General features: G+C 49.0%; 1 protein-coding gene across 2 annotated transcripts in view; it reads left to right on the forward strand.

Annotated features, from left to right (window-relative positions):
* The window catches only part of VWA5B1 (von Willebrand factor A domain containing 5B1), a 254,817-nt gene that overhangs the window by 151,857 nt on the left and 82,666 nt on the right, over positions 1-20,294 (forward strand). For both annotated transcript variants that reach the window (XM_088466310.1, XM_088466311.1), the window contains exons 7-9: positions 3,503-3,627; positions 4,611-4,787; positions 15,051-15,161. In XM_088466310.1, coding sequence (XP_088322436.1) covers positions 3,503-3,627; positions 4,611-4,787; positions 15,051-15,161 — 413 coding nt within the window. The remainder of the gene's footprint in view (positions 1-3,502; positions 3,628-4,610; positions 4,788-15,050; positions 15,162-20,294) is intronic.

The following is a 20,294-nucleotide window of genomic DNA, read 5'->3' on the forward strand; positions in this document are numbered from 1 at the left end:
TGTTACCGTCCGAGTTTCAGGGGTTCTCCACCGATTTTCGGGACAAACTCAGCCGATTTTAGCGTTTAGTAAATTTAGAATATGCGTTTTCCGTGCGATTTTGCCGCATTCAAATGCATTCGATCTTAGTACATTTACCCCCTAGACTCTTCAGGGAGACAGGGAGAATGCTACTATTTCAGGGAGTCTCCCTGACAATGAGGGAGCGTTGAGAAGTACTGGTCTGTATGTTTACATTGTTTTTCAAGAATCTACTTAAAAGCTGGAAATTTTTGCTCTTCCCTATTTAATACATTAGAGCTAAGCAACCACACCTACTATTACAGCGATGGGCACCAGGTGACCGTAGGGCCAATAGTGGCCCTTCCAGCCTCCATCTGCGGCCCCCAGCTCCTTCCTGATTTATAGTCACATTGCTTTTTTATGGTTTGTACACTTGTTTAAAATTCCTGTTGATAAATGATATATTATTTTTCACAGATAAGTGTCTCTTTCTGTGATGTGTGATCTATTTATTATACAAAGCATCTTTTGTCGAAAATTATCGCCGTTTTTCACTGCCCTGAATTCTCTTGTATTTAACAAATTATCACCCGATAGAGAGATCCTGCATAAACCTACCTCTCTGGCGGTGTAGTTTCAGCCCCTCAGCATCGCGGTTACACACTAAACAATTTCAGTTTGTGCATAACGCCATCCAGCCCCACAGGTATACGTAACGCCACCCAGCCCCACAGGTATGTATAACGCCATCCAGCCCCACAAGTATGCATAATGCCATGCAGCCCCACAGGTTTGTATAACTCCATCCAGCCCCACAGGTATGTTTAACGCCGTCCAGCCCCATAGGTATGTATAACGCCATCCAGCCCCACAGGTATGCATAATGCCATGCAGCCCCACAGGTTTGTATAACTCCATCCAGCCCCACAGGTATGTTTAACGCCGTCCAGCCCCACAGGTATGTATAACGCCATCCAGCCCCACAGGTATGTATAACGCCATCCAACCCCACAGGTATGCATAATGCCATCCAGCCCCACAGGTATGCATAATGCCATCCAGCCCCACAGGTATGCATAATGCCATCCAGCCCCACAGGTTTGTATAACTCCATCCAGCCCCACAGGTATGTTTAATGCCATCCAGCCCCACAGGTATGCATAATGCCATCCAGCCCCACAGGTATGCATAATGCCATCGGCCCCACAAGTATGTATAACTCCATCCAGCCCCACAGGTATATATAACGCCATCTAGCCCCACAGGTATGCATAACGCCACCTCACCCTACAGGTATGCATAACGCCACCCTGCCCTACAGGTATGCATAACGCCATCCAGCCCTATAGGTATGTATAACGCTATCCAGCCCCATAGGTATGTGTAACGTCATCCAGCCCCATAGGTATGTGTAACGTCATCCAGCCCTACAGGTATGCATAACGCCATCCAGCCCCACAGGTATGCGTAACGCCATCCAGCCTACAGGTATGCGTAACGCCATCCAGCCCCACAGGTATGCATAACGCCATCCAGCCCCATAGGTATGCGTAACGCCATCCAGCCCTACAGGTATGCGTAACGCCATCCCGCCCTACTGGTATGCGTAACACCATCCAGCCCTACAGGTATGCATAGCGCCATCCAGCCCTACAGGTATGTCTAACGCTGTCCAGCCCCAAAGGTATGTGTAACGCCGTCCAGCCCTACAGGTATGCGTAACGCCATCCATCCCCACAGGTATGCGTAACGCCATCCAGCCCCACAGGTATGCGTAACGCCATCCAGCCCTACAGGTATGCGTAACGCCATCCAGCCCTACAGGTATGTATACCGCCAACCAGCCGCACACGTATGCGTAACGCCATCCAGCCCTACTGGTATGCATAATGCTATCCTTCCCTACACGTATGCATAAAGAGCCATCCCGCCCTACAGGTACGCGTAACGCCATCTTCAGATTGATGAACTGCGCTGCCTCTTTGTATGCTACATTGATGTAGAAAATAAACGATACATCGGCAAAATCAGCGATTTCTCCGCAGTTTAACAGTTGATGAATGATGAAGCCGGAGAAAGAGGTTTTGTATGTGTAACAAATAGACCCCATTGTGCACTGTTTTCATTAATTACTGAGATTAAGGGTAATGTGCGTCCCTTTTGGAGGTTGGAGGCCGCCCATTTAGCCCCTAATGTGCATCAGGTTACCCCTAAGTGTACTATTAGCCTCATACCTTGCTGCCACATCCGGCAGCTCCCTGCAGAGCATCCCACCCTCAGCGCTGCGGAGGCAGATATGGTAAAATGCTGATTTTCAGGCATTAGTAATGTATACTGCACAGAGAATACAGGTGTGAGCAGGTCATTTTACTCTCCCTGGAGGAAGATGAATTTATAAATAAGAAATACTGTACAAGTGGATATTTCCTGTAGGCGCCGGAGATAACACAATACAGGTTGTGGAATTGTGTGATTATTGTGCATTTAGATGATGGGGTCTGCACAGCTGCCATGACATCCCAATTACAGCAATTCTGCTTACAGCCTGGGGGGATGTGGGACCTGTAGCACTATAGGTGACCCACTTACCTCTCATCCATCCTATTTATAGGTTGGTTATTAATCTGTTGTAACAAGAAATACTAAATATTTTACTGTGTTAGGACTCTGTTTGGGGATCCTGGCTGTGCAGTTCTGGGGTTCACCAGTAGGGGCTGCTGTCTGGACTCAGCTCCCTGGTCTATTTGGTGTATCTCACATGTGAGGGGTGAATCTCCTCATTACGTCATGCACCTGCATTTCAAACTCATTGGGGTATAGTTAGTAAAGTGTAGGGTTTATAGAAGTGGAGATGTTGCCCATAGCAACCAATCAGATTCTAGCTATTATCTTCAAGATGGTGCTAAATAAATGTTAAGTAGAATCTGATTGGTTGCTATGGGCAACATCTCCCCTTCTATAAACCCAAACTTTAGTAAATATACCCCCATGTAACTGAATCTCTGTGTCAGATACTTCAAGTTTGTGGGGCCTATTCTCATCATCGAAGGCCTTATGACCTCCGATGATGACGTTTTGAACTCGCTGCGAGGGATACTTAAGTATCCAACTTGTAGCGGGGGGGGGAACGCAACACCGGAGCAATTCATCGTTGCTCCGTTGAGGGGACAACTGCTCCGAAAAGTGCATTCCCTTGATACTGTCACGCCCCCGACACACCCACCATCGATAGTCACCACCCAGGGACGCTAATGGGAACTGCATGGATCCCAGCTTGTGTGTGGGGTACTGCATTATTTAAACTAAGATCATTTAAAGTACATACATCCTTATGAATGGTTACAGTACATACGTCCTTATGAATGAACAAGAGAGTGCTAGCTCCATGGGAGAGCAGTTGAATGCTGTCTCATACGCTCTGCTCATTATAATGATAGCTGATGCTGTGTGTTGCAGGCAGATTTCCATCCAGCCTAATAACTTACTTTGTTGTGTACAGAACCCCACCTGCCGCACATTCTCATGGAGGACGGCGACATGACCCCATACGAGTACGAGCAATTCCTAAGAGGAAAGAGCGACTTTATCAGAGGAACCAAAAAAGACCCCAGCGCAGAGAAAAAGGTAAGAAATCAGTGGTCATTTTGCAGATGAATCTTGTCATGTTTGGTTCTGCGCAGGCGTCCGATACAAGAATACGCAACTCTGGGCGAGTCTTGCCCATAATAGGTGTAACTGGGCAGCAACTGGATTTTGTACATAGGCTTAGTGTTCGTACAGTCGCTCTACACTCATGTAGTGGATAGCACATCACTCATCTCCTGATATACTCTGTGCTGCTGGGGACCCTGCTTCTCCCACTATATAACTCTCAGTCTGTGACTTCCTGCTGCCTCCATTCCCCTCCTCACATCATGTCACTGCCCCTGTCACATGCAGACCTGTCCTCACCGACACCTCACTCATCTCCTGATATACTCTGTGCTGCTGGGGACCCTGCTCCTCCCACTATATAACTCTCAGTCTGTGGCTTCCTGCTGCCTCTATTCCCCTCCTCACATCATGTCACTGCCCCTGTCACATGCAGCCCTGTCCTCACTTAGCCATCACTCATCTCCTGATATACTCTGTGCTGCTGGGGACCCTGCTCCTCCCACTATATAACTCTCAGTCTGTGGCTTCCTGCTGCCTCCATTCCCCTCCTCACATCATGTCACTGCCCCTGTCACATGCAGCCCTATCCTCACTGACACATCACTCATCTCCTGATATACTCTGTGCTGCTGGGGACACAATGGGCTTTGCTCTTAATATTAATGCTGCTTTAAATGTCAAGGTCAGAGCCTCTGCTCTGTAGATATAGCTCATAGTTTATCACCACTCATTGTGATTTTAAATAAATTAAACATCACAAAGAGATTGCAGGACATGTACAACCACTGGACAGACTGACTGCCGCTATGGTGTCACTACAAGGCACATAGACAGCTCTGTAATAATAAAAGACAATGACATAGAGACACGCAATGTAGCAGCTGCTTACTAGATTATGACCCAGGTGATCGTTCTAATGACGCCCTCACCGTTCTCTCTTTATATCTCGGCAGACGGAGATAATCCGCAAGCGCCTCATTAAGGACATTTGTCACAACCCGGTGGTGATGCTGAATTTCTGCCCCGATCTCCAGTCTACCCAGACCGACCTCAGCAAGACGCAGGGGGAGTTCATCTTCCTCATCGATCGCAGTGGCAGTATGAGCGGAGTGAACATCACCAGAGTCAGGGTAATGTGGGGTGTCACCCCTGTGACACGGGGGCACTCGCTGCAACCTCTAATTCCTGCTCCTAAACATAGATTGTATGATACATATTAAATTGCACAGCGCGTGTGTACGCCGAGCCAGTCATTCTGCGCAGTGCCTTGCAGAGGGTGCACTTGCAGTTGGACCCCATTTGTCTGTAGGGACCAATCCGTACAGAGCTATGATCAGCGCTGTGGTCACATGGTGCGATTAACCTTTAAACGTGCATGAAAAAATAAATTAAAACGCAACAACCGCATGAAATTAGGTTTATTTCCCATTGAAGACTAATTTGTTAAATAAATAATCTGACGTAAACAGGACGTTGATTAATGTGACGCTTTGGGAAGACGTAGTTGAGATGGAGAAAGTTGTAACAGCGGGTTCCGCTGAGTAAGTGGCAGATTTAGCGTTGGCCCAGTCCTGGCCGCGCCACGTGACAATTACAGTCTGTACTCATTAGTCCATTACTCAGCGACCCTCCTGCTGTGTCCGTCATTAACTCTCCCCGTGGCCTCCACTTATGCAGCTGGCTCCATCGATGTTTAGGGGCACAATTATGAATATAGATATGATTGTGGCGATCCCCCCCCAAAAAAGTAGCCGTATCGCTGTATTTCTAAAACGAAAAAAATGTTGCGAAGAGCAGTTTTGAGCGACACTGGCCGGAGGTTCCGCTTCGTCAGCCCTAAACCTACAAAGAGCAGGGAGATTACTGGTGTATCTATAATGGGAGCATACAGGCCCCTGGGTTAAGGGAGCCTGTACTGCACACCTTGCACCCATTGATCTTATTCACCTTGCTGCTGACGGCGCCATTTTTATGAAGCTATCACTGAGAAAATGGTGCTTGCCTTCACCATTTTCCCAGAGATTTTGTGCATATGCAGCAGACTTATACCTTCCAGAAGGATCCCTGACAGAGATTGCGCGTGGGCCCCCTCGCCTGATGAAACGCCTAAGGGAGGAAGCCATTTTGTGGTCTTAGCCAAGAGTCAACTCACAAGGCTCTAGTGACGCCACTGAGGCATGAGGCGCTCAGTGTCTCTCTTGAGGCACCTCGCTCCTAAAGATGTCTCTACAAATTAGTGCAAAATGCAAATTGGCTGCCCCCCTGCTCTCTGTAGGGGACAGAACGCGTTCTGCCGTTGACAGGGTCTCTGCATAGACACTAAGAGCAGCAATGTCACTCACAGACAACGCAGATTTATTTACAATGACACCGGTAACTCTGCTGCACAGGTTTGCTGCTGTTGTTTGATTATTATTGTGTTTTGTTAAAATAATCACCTCGTTTAGCTCATCTGGCCAAACTGCAAATGACAAGAGAGAATATTCTGCAAACATCCTGTTGCCGCACGTCACCTCACAGGACCTAGAACCCCGCATTCTCTCCTGGCAACCACAGCTGAAGTCATTATAAAATCCATTAGCAGCTCCCGGGGGGGGGGGGGGGGGGTCCAGGCGCTGCTCCTCTAGGCCCAGATGTGCCATGAAAACACAAGGCGAATAGAGGCGCGGGCTGCGGAGGAAACGGCGGAGTAACTTAGCGGCCTCATTGGGAATAAAACCTCCACACAATTTATAAGCAGCAGATAATGGTTATCCGCCTCTCTGCTGCTTTCGGATGGAGAATAAATTCGTAAGAAAAAATGTTTTCTAAACCCGCTGGAGATTTCAGCCAACGTGTATCTTTCTCCTGCCTGCGTTAATGATCCGACCTGCGTTCATCAGATCATGTGCGATCCCATCGGCTGGCTGAGTGACACACGGGGTCATGCAAAATGGCCGCCGCAGATACAAAAAAATAGGCCAGGAAATCTCCGTCAGCCGAAGGAGATCTTGGCCTCTTCCCTCGCTCCCAATGGCATCGACACGCCTCCTTTTTTGGAAACGGAGGTCATCGCCGTCCCTCCCCCATGATATGTACACATTCAAAATGTCGACAGTCCTTCTCGCGACTACATTATGTTGACAGGTACTTCATGTTGACATGTTCATTATGTCAGCGAGGTCAACTTGCAACACGTCGACACCTAATTTTAACCCTTACTCTACATTATGTTGTAGATATGTCATATGTCAACATTTTCAGTATGTTGACAGTTTGCAAATATTAACATGCTCAACATTTTCACCAAGTCAGCATGGTAAAATTCGACATTCTGGTGTCGACATTATGACTGTCTTACTCTCATTGTAGACTTGCTGACTGCATTCTGCACTGCATGGGGGGAGAGGGGGGATATTTAGAATGTGCAGAGAGATTTATATTGGGGGGAGGGGGCGTGTCTTGGCTAAAATCTAAATTGCGGTGTAAAAATGAATGTCCAGCATTTGTGGGCTACATGCAAAAGCAGCCGGTGTTTACCTGCATGCAAACATAATAAATGCCAACACGTTGGTCTTCTAAGGCCGTAAGCCTTTCATAAAATCATTTCAAAGCACAGACATCATTATAGACTTGTCACATTCCACGATATATATATATTTGGATTGGAGAGGCCATTTGCATTATGAAAGACAGATTATGTTTACGTAAGAGCTGTCCCGGCTGGATCATATTATTTCAATTGTTCCAAAATCCAGATGCAAAAAAAAAAAAGAGAAAAATGCTGGAAGTTTTATTGTAAAATGTGCGAAATATAATAAATAGACCCCAGAGATAGAGGTGTAAGCTCTGGGTGAAGCCAGCAGTGCCAGTACTGGAGGATGAGGCCCCTTTTCTGCGACAATATGCTAAGTAAAGGACCCTCACTTCGCAGATCACGTCCCGGGCTCCCAATCAATGGCGCTGTGGCGGGAAGTGCTCTTCTCTCTAGCAGCAGAAGATTCCTCCATGATGATTGCAGTCTTAACGATCTTACAACTATCCCACGTTGCACATGAGCTACAGACCTCTGTCCGCCCTGTCAGATCAATATTACAATGTGCGTGAAGCAATTGCTGGAGCTTTTTTCTACTTGTTATCTAATTAAAAATGACGATATTAAAAACAATCGATTGTGAAGTGTGTAGCTGAAGTGTATATTGATGATGTCTGCCTTCAACCTGAAACAAAAGAAATGACTCCATGTGGCCAACTGTAAATATGCCAGTATAATGTAACCCGTCACCCCACCGCTGTCCTCCACAGGCTGGACCCCATCCAGTCTGCCAATAAAGTGGTTTTTGTTTAACTTAGAATTAACACGAGAAAAAATAAGTGAGAGAAGAGACAAGGGATGAAGTTGTTTCTCTCAGTTCAAAGGAGTAGTAGACTCACTATGGCCACTGATGGTTAGCGCTGGCCGGTCAGAGTCTAACAGATGTGCACCTGGGACACGCACGGGAATGTTTGGGCTTGGCGGCAGGAGGCCCGCAGGTCATGGCCCTTGAGGTGGCTTTCAGCCTGGTGTCACGTGTACAGAGACAGAATCAAGCCAAGGTCAAAACCAGAAACCATGGAGCAAAGTACTGAACCAGGAGATGAGGGTTACGTAGAAACAGAGTGAGAGAACGGAGAAGAAAGAAGAGAGGACCGTATTCGCATATCTAGAATAATGAGGCCTAAAACTGAAGGGTGTCCTAGGTCTACAGATCTCAGCGATGAGTTCCCTAGAGAAGGCATAAAGTGACCCTCTGTAGACACCCGGTGATAGATTGGAGCTGCACCCACTCTTAATTGTTGTACTGTGAGATAACTTCAATTGCAGAAATCTATTTAGAGTTCTCTAGAATTTTGGTGCTTAGCTGAGGTCGCGGGAGCCGCCCCAGGTCTTCCTATGGTTTGTCTGCATCGGAGTTCCTGTGCAGGTCTTTCTTGTACCCTATTAGATAACAATCTTTTGGACGTCTCCTTCATTTTCCTTTTGAATTAGGAGACAGCATTTGAGTCTATTCTATATAGTTACCCCCCCCCCCCTCACGTAACCCACCAAACTATTTAGGGAAGAAACTACGAGTAGAGAGCAACAAGTTATAGGTCCTATTACTGTCCTGTTAGGGATTCAGAAGGATTTTCTGCCTCCTCTGATGTGTTCAAGGACGCATGCTGTGAGGAGAGAGAGAGAGAGAGAGAGAGGGAGAGAGGGAGAGAGAGAGAGAGAGAGAGAAAGGGAGAGGGAGGGACAGAGGGAGACAGAGAGAGAGAAAGGGAGAGGGAGGGACAGAGGCAGAGAGAGAGAGAGGGAGAGAGAGAGAAAGGGAGAGGGAGGGACAGAGGGAGACAGAGAGAGAGAAAGGGAGAGGGAGGGACAGAGGGAGAGAGAGAGAGAGAAAGGGAGAGGGAGGGACAGAGGGAGACAGAGAGAGGGAGAGAGAGAGAGAGAAAGGGAGAGGGAGGGACAGAGGGAGACAGAGAGAGAGAAAGGGAGAGGGAGGGACAGAGGGAGAGAGAGAAAGGGGGAGAGAGAGGGGGACGGAGAGAGAGGGAGAAAGAGGGGGGAACAGAGGGAGGGAGAGAGGGGGAACAGAGGGAGAGAGATAAAGAGAGGATGGGGCAGAAGGAGAGAGAGAGAGGGGGAAAGGGGGAGAGAGAGAGGGAAAGGGTAAGAGAGGGGGATGGAGGGAGGGAAAGTGAGAGGGGGGAAGAGAGCGAGGGAGAGAGAGAGGAGGGAAGAGAGGGAGGGAGAGAGAGAGGAGGGAAGAGAGGGAGGGAGAGGATGGGACAGAAGGAGAGAGAGAGGGAGGGAGAGTGACAGGGACAGAGGGATAGAGAGGGGAATAGAGGGACAGAGAAATTTGGAACAGAGGGAGAGAGAGGGATAGGGAAAGGGTGGGGGGGAAGAGAGAGAGAGGGGGACAGAGGGAGAGAGAGAGAGAGAGAGAGAGAGTGAGAGAGGGACAGGGAAAGAGAATGAGAAAGGGGGAGATTTATCAAATCTTGGAGAGATATAAAGTGGACAGGTTGGTTGCTATGAGCAATCGGCTTCTAATGCTGGGTACACACTAGATAATATATACATTTGAACAGCTATAAGTATATATATATATATATATAGATAGATAAACGCTGTATCTTTCAGTCCATCTGGAAGTGTGTACACACAATATACTTGTATCTGTGTGAACAACGTCTTTCTGGAGGTACCATCTCCTGGTAATTTTTGCGAATTATATCCCATAGGCTACAGCAGCACAACGACATAGCGTCCCGCAGCGCGCTAAACCTGACATCTTCCCAACCCCCATAGAAACCTACGGGGGCTGCGGCTGCTGTTAGACATATCTGCTGTGATCCCTCCATATATATCTGGGGGATACTTAATATTTGCGCATATATTTAATGATAAATAGGCCCAAGAGAGAGCGAGAGAGAGAGAGAGAAAAAGAGAGAGAGAAAGAGAGAGAGAGAGAGAGTGTAAGGAATAACGAGGCTAAAGGAACATGACAGCCGGACACACCATACGGCTATTGATCAGCCAGGTGATTGACTAGTGGGATCTCGGAGAGTTATTATCACAGAATAGACAGACACAAAGGAACGCAGCACTCTCATTACCGCCCAGAGGAGAACCTCTCCCCCTCAGCCCGCACACCCTCGTCTACACCCACAGACGCATTTATATCCTGTATTTTACATGCAATAAGTAAATGTATAATTATTTTCAAAGTGTAAAATATAATTAACACTAGCGAAGTTGCACATAACCAGCTGTGTCTGCTGGAGCTGACAGGATCCTGGGAATCAGATTAATGAGGAAATAGGAGGTTAGGTCCCTCTCTGTAATAGATCCCAGACTCCCCCCATAGCGAGACAGAGGTTAACCCTTCCCCCACCACACATCGCAAGCCTGGCCGTCATTGTAGCTTCCTACAGAAATTAATACTTCACATAATTGATGACTTTAAAATCTGATGCTGTCTGGTGCGTGTCTGATATTAAGGCAAATAAGTAATATAAACATTTTCTACAGTCTAATTATCTCTTATTGTATTAAATCTGCTCTTACTTTAATTGCTTTGGTGAGAGAGAATTTCAGATCCATCATACTTTGATATATTTGCATGTAATTAAGGATAACGTTGCAGCCGCTCTCATCCCCAGCACAGACTGCCTGAAAATAATTAAGAAATTGGGTTTGAGAAAAGGGAAATGGATTTATAAGGAAAGTTTACTGCGATCCACCAATAATCATCGTTCTGCTAGAGAGAGCCAATCGTTTTCAGGAAGCGGCCATTTTGTCACATTCTAGGCCTCTTACCTGAGGAGGTGCAGCTAATGCTTAGTCATACCTTCCAACAGTTCTGATATATATGGGATAGTCCCAACAGGGGACCGCTCCGAAGTAGATTCTGGTGAAGCATAGGGCATGTTTTAGGGTGTCCTGACTTTGTCTAGTGTAGTGAATGATGGGCATGAGGCATAGGACATGCTGTGAGAGAGGGCATAAGGCGGGAAGATGGCTGTTCTGGTAGGAATGAAGTATTATGCATGATCTGGGCTGTAGTGTAGATGGCTGGTGGGTGTGAGGTATAGGGTGTGCTGGGGATGTAGTGTAGATGGCTGGTGGCCATGAGGCATAGGGTGTGCTGGGGCAGTAGTGTAGATGGCTGGTGGGTGTGAGGCATAGGGTGTGCTGGGGCAGTAGTGTAGATGGCTGGTGGGTGTGAGGCATAGGGTGTGCTGGAGGTGTAGTGTAGATGGCTGGTGGGTGTGAGGTATAGGGTGTGCTGGGGGTGTAGTGTAGATGGCTGGTGGGTGTGAGGCATAGGGTGTGCTGGGGGTGTAGTGTAGATGGCTGGTGGGTGTGAGGTATAGGGTGTGCTGGGGGTGTAGTGTAGATGGCTGGTGGGTGTGAGGCATAGGGTGTGTGGGGGTGTAGTGTTGATGGCTGGTGGGTGTGAGGTATAGGGTGTGCTGGAGGTGTAGTGTAGATGGCTGGTGGGTGTGAGGCATAGGGTGTGCGGGGGCTGTAGTGTAGATGGCTGGTGGATGTGAGGTATAGGGTGTGCTGGGGCTGTAGTGTAGATGGCTGGTGGGTGTGAGGCATAGGGTGTGCTGGGGCTGTAGTGTAGATGGCTGGTGGGTGTGAGGCATAGGGTGTGCTGGGATGTAGTGTAGATGGCTGGTGGGTGTGAGGTATAGGGTGTGCTGGGGCTGTAGTGTAGATGGCTCGTGGGTGTGAGGTATAGGGTGTGCTGGGGGTGTAGTGTAGATGGCTGGTGGCCATGAGGCATAGGGTGTGCTGGGGCAGTAGTGTAGTTGGCTGGTGGGTGTGAGGCATAGGGTGTGCTGGGGATGTAGTGTAGATGGCTGGTGGGTGTGAGGCATAGGGTGTGCTGGGGGAGTAGTGTAGATGGCTGGTGGGTGTGAGGTATAGGGTGTGCTGGGGGTGTAGTGTAGATGGCTGGTGGGTGTGAGGCATAGGGTGTTCTGGGGGTGTAGTGTAGATGGCTGGTGGGTGTGAGGCATAGGGTGTGCTGGGGGTGTAGTGTAGATGGCTGGTGGGTGTGAGGTATAGGGAGTGCTGGGGGTGTAGTGTAGATGGCTGGTGGGTGTGAGGCATAGGGTGTTCTGGGGGTGTAGTGTAGATGGCTGGTGGGTGTGAGGTATAGGGTGTGCTGGGGGTGTAGTGTAGATGGATGGTGGGTGAGGCATAGGTTGTGCTGGGGGTGTAGTGTAGATGGCTGGTGGGTGTGAGGTATAGGGTGTGCTGGGGGTGTAGTGTAGATGGCTGGTGGGTGTGAGGCATAGGGTGTGCTGGGGGTGTAGTGTAGATGGCTGGTGGGTGTGAGGTATAGGGAGTGCTGGGGGTGTAGTGTAGATGGCTGGTGGGTGTGAGGCATAGGGTGTTCTGGGGGTGTAGTGTAGATGGCTGGTGGGTGTGAGGTATAGGGTGTTCTGGGGGTGTAGTGTAGATGGCTGGTGGGTGAGGCATAGGTTGTGCTGGGGGTGTAGTGTAGATGGCTGGTGGGTGTGAGGCATAGGGTGTGCTGGGGATGTAGTGTAGATGGCTGGTGGGTGTGAGGCATAGGGTGTGCTGGGGGAGTAGTGTAGATGACTGGTGGTTGTGAGGCATAGGGTGTGCTGGGGGTGTAGTGTAGATGGCTGGTGGGTGTGAGGCATAGGGTGTGCTGGGGGTGTAGTGTAGATGGCTGGAGGGTGTGAGGCATAGAGTGTGCTGGGGTTGTAGTGTAGATGGCTGGTGGGTGTGAGGTATAGGGTTTTCTGGGGGTGTAGTGTAGATGGCTGGTGGGTGTGAGGTATAGGGTTTGCTGGGGGTGTAGTGTAGATGGCTGGTGGGTGTGAGGTATAGGGTGTGCTGGGGGTGTAGTGTAGATGGCTGGTGGGTGTGAGGCATAGGGTGTGCTGGGGGTGTAGTGTAGATGGCTGGTGGGTGTGAGGCATAGGGTGTGCTGGGGCTGTAGTTTAGATGGCTGGTGGGTGTGAGGTATAGGGTGTGCTGGGGGTGTAGTGTAGTGTGGATGGCTGGTGGTAGTGCGGTATAGGGTGTGCTGGGGGCGTAGTGTAGATGACTGGTGGGTGTGAGGCATAGGTTGTGCTGGTGGTGTAGTGTAGATGGCTGGTGGGTGTGAGGCATAGGGTGTGTGGGGGTGTAGTGTAGATGGCTGGTGGGTGTGAGCCATAGGGTGTGCTGGGGGTGTGGTGTAGATGGCTGGTGGGTGTGAGGCATAGGGTGTGCTGGGGGTGTAGTGTAGATGGCTGGTGGGTGTGAGCCATAGGGTGTGCTGGGGGTGTGGTGTAGATGGCTGGTGGATATGAGGTATAGGGTGTGCTGGGGGTGTAGTGTAGATGGCTGGTGGGTGTGAGGCATAGGTTGTGTGGGGGTGTAGTGTAGATGGCTGGTGGGTGTGAGGTATAGGGTGTGCTGGGAGTGTTGTGTAGATGGCTGGTGGGTGTGAGGCATAGGGTGTGCTGGGGGTGTAGTGTGGGTGTGCGGTATAGGTTGTGCTGGGGGTGTAGTGTAGATGGCTGGTGGGTGTGAGGCATAGGGTGTGTGGGGTGTAGTGTAGATGGCTGGTGGGTGTGAGGCATAGGGTGTGCTGGGGGTGTAGTGTAGATGGCTGGTGGGTGTGAGCCATAGGGTGTGCTGGGGGTGTAGTGTAGATGGCTGGTGGGTATGAGCCATAGGGTGTGCTGGGGGTGTGGTGTAGATGGCTGGTGGATGTGAGGTATAGGGTGTGCTGGGGGTGTAGTGTAGATGGCTGGGTGGGTGTGAGGTATAGGGTGTGTGGGGCTGTAGTGTAGATGGCAGGTGGGTGTGAGGCATAGGGTGTGATGGGGCTGTAGTGTAGATGTCTGGTGGGTGTGAGGTATAGGGTGTGCTGGGGCTGTAGTGTAGTTGGCTGGTGGGTGTGTGGTATAGGGTGTGCTGGGGGTGCAGTGTGGATGGCTGGTGGGTGTGAGGCATAGGGTGTGTGGGGCTGTAGTGTAGATGGCTGGTTGGTGTGAGGTATAGGGTGTGCTGTATGTGTAGTGTAGATGGCTGGTGGGTGTGAGGTATTGGGTGTGCTGGGGGTGTAGTGTAGATGGCTAGTGGGTGAGGCATAGGGTGTTCTGGGGGTGTAGTGTAGATGGCTGGTGGGTGTGAGGCATAAGGTGTGCTGGGGCTGTAGTGTAGATGGCTGGTGGGTGTGAGGCATAGGGTGTGTGGGGGTGTAGTGTAGATGGCTCGTGGGTGTGAGGTATAGGGTGTGCTGGAGGTGTAGTGTAGATGGCTGGTGGGTGTGAGGTATAGGGTGTGCTGGGGGTGTAGTGTAGATGGCTGGTGGGTGTGAGGTATAGGGTGTGCTGGGGGTGTAGTGTAGATGGCTGGTGGGTGTGAGGTATAGGGCATGCTTTCGGGTGTAGTGACGATGCCTGGTAGGTGGCCATGAGGCATAGGGTGTGCTGGGGGACCTTGCATTATGAACGATAGGGATGTGCCATGATAAATACAAAGTTACGTGAGAAGTGTTGGGTTCTGTTCTCCCGTCCCTCTGGCTCCCTACATGGACAATGCCCTCTTATGGAGAAGTGACGAGAGACAATTTATAGGAACTGGATGACTAGAGATGTCCGATATATCCAGAATGTTGCTATAGACGGGACCTATCGCCTGTTCACTACGGAGGCAGCCATTTCCTGGGCTGAAACAATACATATTAGTAGCTAACCTATACATTTACCAGCAACTAGTGACCTCACAAAATGGCCGCCACTACTGTATAAATGTGCCAAGTGGCTTTTAAAAGGTTATTTTTCTGATATATTCCATTTGTATATTACAATTTCATTTCTCTATTCCTTTGTGCCCATAGGATGCCATGTTGGTCATTCTGAAAAGTCTTATGCCAACAACACTCTTCAATATCATTGGCTTCGGTTCCACGTTCAAGTCTCTGTTCCCGTGTAGCCAGAGCTATAATGAGGTAAGTACATTATGTTGTACAGTTTGTCCCCAGTGCCGTATATAATGGCCTAATCTCACCAGGACTTTCCTATAGGTAAATCTTCCATTCCTTTCCCTCCATCCATCAGTATTTTCCACTATTATCTAACAATACGGACACACATAATAAATCATATGTAAGTCTTCTCTCTGTAATGCGCAATATAGCTGTCAGTGTGTCTTCATTTCCCCCTCCATAAGACTTACCATATTAAATGTGATTTATTACTTTCTACAATGTTATTTACATTTTACTATCAGGTCTGGAACCGGCCGGAATAGTCAGACGAGCCTAATAATGGCTTATTAATGATGCTCTCAAACTATGGCTCGTATTCAATTTGTTTACTTTTTCATCTGCCGGACTTGTTGCCTACTTGGCGCGTTTTGGACGTGGAAACTTAACAGGTGCGCCCCTGCTATTCGCGTATTCGATTACAAACTAGGGGTGAGCGGGTTCGATTTTACTCGGATCTTTTTATTGGCTATCGCCGAACACGTGTTTTGGATAGCGAATGAAATCGAGCCGAAATTGCGGTAAAGTGGCGATAAGAACCGAGTAAAACCGAGTAAAACCGAACCCGCTCACCCCTATTACAATCCAGGCGAAAACTAGGGGTGTGCACCGGACACTTTTCGTGTTTTGTGTTTTGGTTTTGGATCTGGATCTTTCTTCGTGTTTTGGATCTGGATTGGTTTTGCCAAAACCACCCTTCCGTGTTTTGGGTTCTGGGTTTTGTGTTTTGGATCTGGATTTTTTCTTAAAAAATAAAAAAAAAACGCTAAAATCACATAAATGGGCCTTTTTTTGTTCCTACGCTATTAATAACCCCAATAACATTAATTTCCACTCATTTCCACTCTATTCTGAACACCTCACACCTCACAATATTGTTTTTAGGCCAAAAGGTTGTACCGAGGAAGCTGGATGACTATGCTAAGCGACACAAGGGGGCGGCACAAACACGTGGCCCATCTAGGAGTGGCACTGCAGTGGCAGACAGGAAGCCAATCAGCGTTATGGTGCCCATTTGCATGTAGCACGAACCCGGGAGATCCGTGCTACATGCATCTGTGTGATTGGCACAGAGCAATGACAGGTCCGTGAGACCCGTCTGTGCTGCTGTGGTAAAAAAAAAAAAAAAAACCTGTGTAAAAAAAGAAAAAAATGGCGTGCACCCCCCCAAAAAAGAGCAACCAGCCCCGGGCATTAGTAACCCAGTGCTGGGTGTGCTTAAATACAGGGGACAAACGACGTAGGGGTCCCCTGTACTTAAGCACAACCAGCACCGGGCTAGTCAGAACCAGCGCTGGTTGCCAAAATACGGGGGACAAACGACGTAGGGGTCCCCTGTATTCTGCGCAACCAGCTCTGGGCTCTGATCCTGTCCTGGTTCTGGAAATATAGGGGACAAAAAATGAGTAGGGTTCCCCTGTATGTTCCAGAACCAGCACTGGACTTTTTCTAGCGGGGGGCTGATGCCACAGCCAGGGGAGCCCTTTCACCGGGCCCCCCAGCCGCAGCATCAACCCTGACCGCTAGTCAGCCCAGGCCGGGGATCCCTGGAGAGCTGGGGACCCCCCCAATAAAGGGGTCACCCTCTCCAGGGCACCCCAGGCCCAGGCTGATAGCCCGGGGCTATCCCCGCCACCCCTGGTGGCGGTGGGTGGCGGGTTGATTGTGTGGTGTGGTGTAAATAAAGAATATCAAACATTGTCTTTACAAGTAGAACTGCAAGTCCCAGCTAGCCTGCCCCGCATGCTGGTACTTGGAGAACCACAAGTACCAGCATGCAGGGCATTAAGGGCCCACTAGTACCTGTAGTTCACCTGTAAAAAAAATGTTTAAAAAAACACAGGACACACACACCGTGACAGTATAAGTTTATTAAACATACATACACACACACACATGTACACATACTCACCTATGTAACCTGTAGCATCGGTCCACTTGTCCGGTAAAGTATCCCTAGGGGACCTGTGAAAAAAAACATACTCACCATCTCCTATGCGAGGTTCTGTCCTCTTCGTTCCAAAGTAGGCATCCCCGGACTTGGCAAAAAAAAAAAAACGAAAACGCGATCCACGAACTTAGTACCGTTCTATAGAACGGTACTTCCCGAATGAGAGCTTAGCGGCGGGGTATCACCATGGAAACCCCGCTGCTAAGCGTTCATTGGCTGAGAGAGGTCATCTCCCGTCTCTCAGCCAATGAACGGCTCCCTCCATTGTAGTCAATGGTGGGAACCGCAGGGTAAACTTTAATAACCTTGCGGCTCCCAGCATTGACTACAATGGAGGGAGCCGTTCATTGGCTGAGAGAGACGGGAGATGGCCTCTCTCAGCCAATGAACGCTTAGCAGCGGGGTTTCCATGGTGATACCCCGCCGCTAAGCTCTCATTCGGGAAGTACCGTTCTATAGAACGGTACTAAGTTCGTGGATCGCGTTTTCGTTTTTTTTTTTTTGCCAAGTCCGGGGATGCCTACTTTGGAACGAAGAGGACAGAACCTCGCATAGGAGATGGTGAGTATGTTTTTTTTCACAGGTCCCCTATGGATACTTTACCGGACAAGTGGACCGATGCTACAGGTTACATAGGTGAGTATGTGTACATGTGTGTGTGTGTATGTATGTTTAATAAACTTATACTGTCACGGTGTGTGTGTCCTGTGTTTTTTTTTAAACATTTTTTTACAGGTGAACTACAGGTACTAGTGGGCCCTTAATGCCCTGCATGCTGGTACTTGTGGTTCTCCAAGTACCAGCATGCGGGGCAGGCTTGCTGGGACTTGCAGTTCTACTTGTAAAGACAATGTTTGATATTCTTTATTTACACCACACCACACAATCAACCCGCCACCCACCGCCACCAGGGGTGGCGGGGATAGCCCCGGGCTATCAGCCTGGGCCTGGGGTGCCCTGGAGAGGGTGACCCCTTTATTGGGGGGGTCCCCAGCTCTCCAGGGATCCCCGGCCTGGGCTGACTAGCGGTCAGGGCTGATGCTGCGGCTGGGGGGCCCGGTGAAAGGGCTCCCCTGGCTGTGGCATCAGCCCCCCGCTAGAAAAAGTCCAGTGCTGGTTCTGGAACATACAGGGGAACCCTACTCATTTTTTTCCCCTGTATTTCCAGAACCAGGACCGGATCAGAGCCCAGAGCTGGTTGCGCAGAATACGGGGGACCCCTACGTCGTTTGTCCCCCGTATTTTGGCAACCAGCTCTGGTTCTGACTAGCCCGGTGCTGGTTGTGTTTAAGTACAGGGGACCCCTATGTCGTTTGTCCCCTGTATTTAAGCACACCCAGCACTGGGTCACTAATGCCCGGGGCTGGTTGCTCTTTTTTTGGGGGGGGGGCACGCCATTTTTTTCTCTTTTTACACAGGTTTTTTTTTTTTTTATTTACCACAGCAGCACAGACGGGTCTCACGGACCCGTTAGTGCTCTGTGTCAATGACACAGATGCAAGTAGCACGGATCTCCTGGTCCGTGCGTGCATCTGTGTCATTGAAATACACAGCAGCACAGACGGGTCTCACTGACCCATCTGTGCTCTGTGTCACTGTCAATCACACAGATGCATGTAGCACGGATCTCACGAGTCCGTGCTACATGCAAATGAGCACCATAATGCTGATTGGCTGAGAGCCGTGACAGACGGCTCTGTCAGCCAATCAGCACTTTGCCCATTAAAGGCAAAGGCATTTTTTTTTAAATGGCCGCTCGAGGCAAAACCTCGAGATCCGACAGCAGATCTCGAGGTTTTGCCTCGGGAGAGGGATCCGGGGCAGACAGGGAGATCCGAGCTTGGGCTCGGATCGCCCCGGATCCCCGAAGTTCGGGTGGGTTCGGTTCTCAGGGAACCGAACCCGCTCATCCCTAGCGAAAACGCGTCTCCGCGAAACTGAAACAGGCGAAAAGTGCTGTCAAAAATGGGGAAATCAGCCTGCAACCCCCCCAAAAGATGCACTAACATCGGGGATCAAATATACATGTCCCCTAATTGCCCTACTGAAGCTTTTTGGGGTACTTAATTGATGTTAATTGCCTGTATTTGTAATTGTCTTTGCACAAGTGGTGAAGAATGGCGTAAAGCAGCATTTGTTGGGGACAATAAGTAGTCCTGTCATATTTGGGGTACCTGAGAATGGGTGCTAGCATCTCTTAATGTCTGTAAAGTGATGTTTTAAATAAAGTGAAATTCCTCCATCATACAAGTACCTGCAATCCCAAAAACACTTCACCACCTCTTAGACCACCCCCAGAACCTTATGTCGCTAGTTTTTGAAGTTGTCCCCCCACTTTGTACTTTTTAATCCCCAAAATGAAAGTACTCTTTGGGGTGCTACTCAGTTTTTTCCAAGAATTTTTTGACGGAGTTGTTATACAGCACAGACAGTACCGTACACCTCAGATACAGCTATATATACAGCACAGACAGTACAGTGCACCTCAGATACAGCTATATATACAGCACAGACAGTACCGTACACCTCAGCTACAGCTATATATACAGCACAGACAGTACAGTGCACCTCAGATACAGCTATATATACAGCACAGACAGTACAGTGCACCTCAGCTACAGCTATATATACAGCACAGACAGTACAGTACACCTCAGCTACAGGTATATATACAGCACAGACAGTACAGTGCACCTCAGCTACAGCTATATATACAGCACAGACAGTACAGTGCACCTCAGCTACAGCTATATATACAGCACAGACAGTACAGTACACCTCAGCTACAGCTATATATACAGCACAGACAGTACCGTACACCTCAGCTACAGCTATATATACAGCACAGACAGTACAGTACACCTCAGCTACAGCTATATATACAGCACAGACAGTACAGTGCACCTCAGATACAGCTATATATACAGCACAGACAGTACAGTGCACCTCAGATACAGCTATATATACAGCACAGACAGTACCGTACACCTCAGCTACAGCTATATATACAGCACAGACAGTACAGTACACCTCAGCTACAGCTATATATACAGCACAGACAGTACAGTGCACCTCAGCTACAGCTATATATACAGCACAGACAGTACAGTGCACCTCAGCTACAGCTATATATACAGCACAGACAG

Source organism: Taudactylus pleione, unplaced genomic scaffold (genome assembly GCF_031769625.1).
Source record: "Taudactylus pleione unplaced genomic scaffold, aTauple2 ptg002751l, whole genome shotgun sequence".
Lineage (NCBI taxonomy): Eukaryota > Metazoa > Chordata > Amphibia > Anura > Myobatrachidae > Taudactylus > Taudactylus pleione.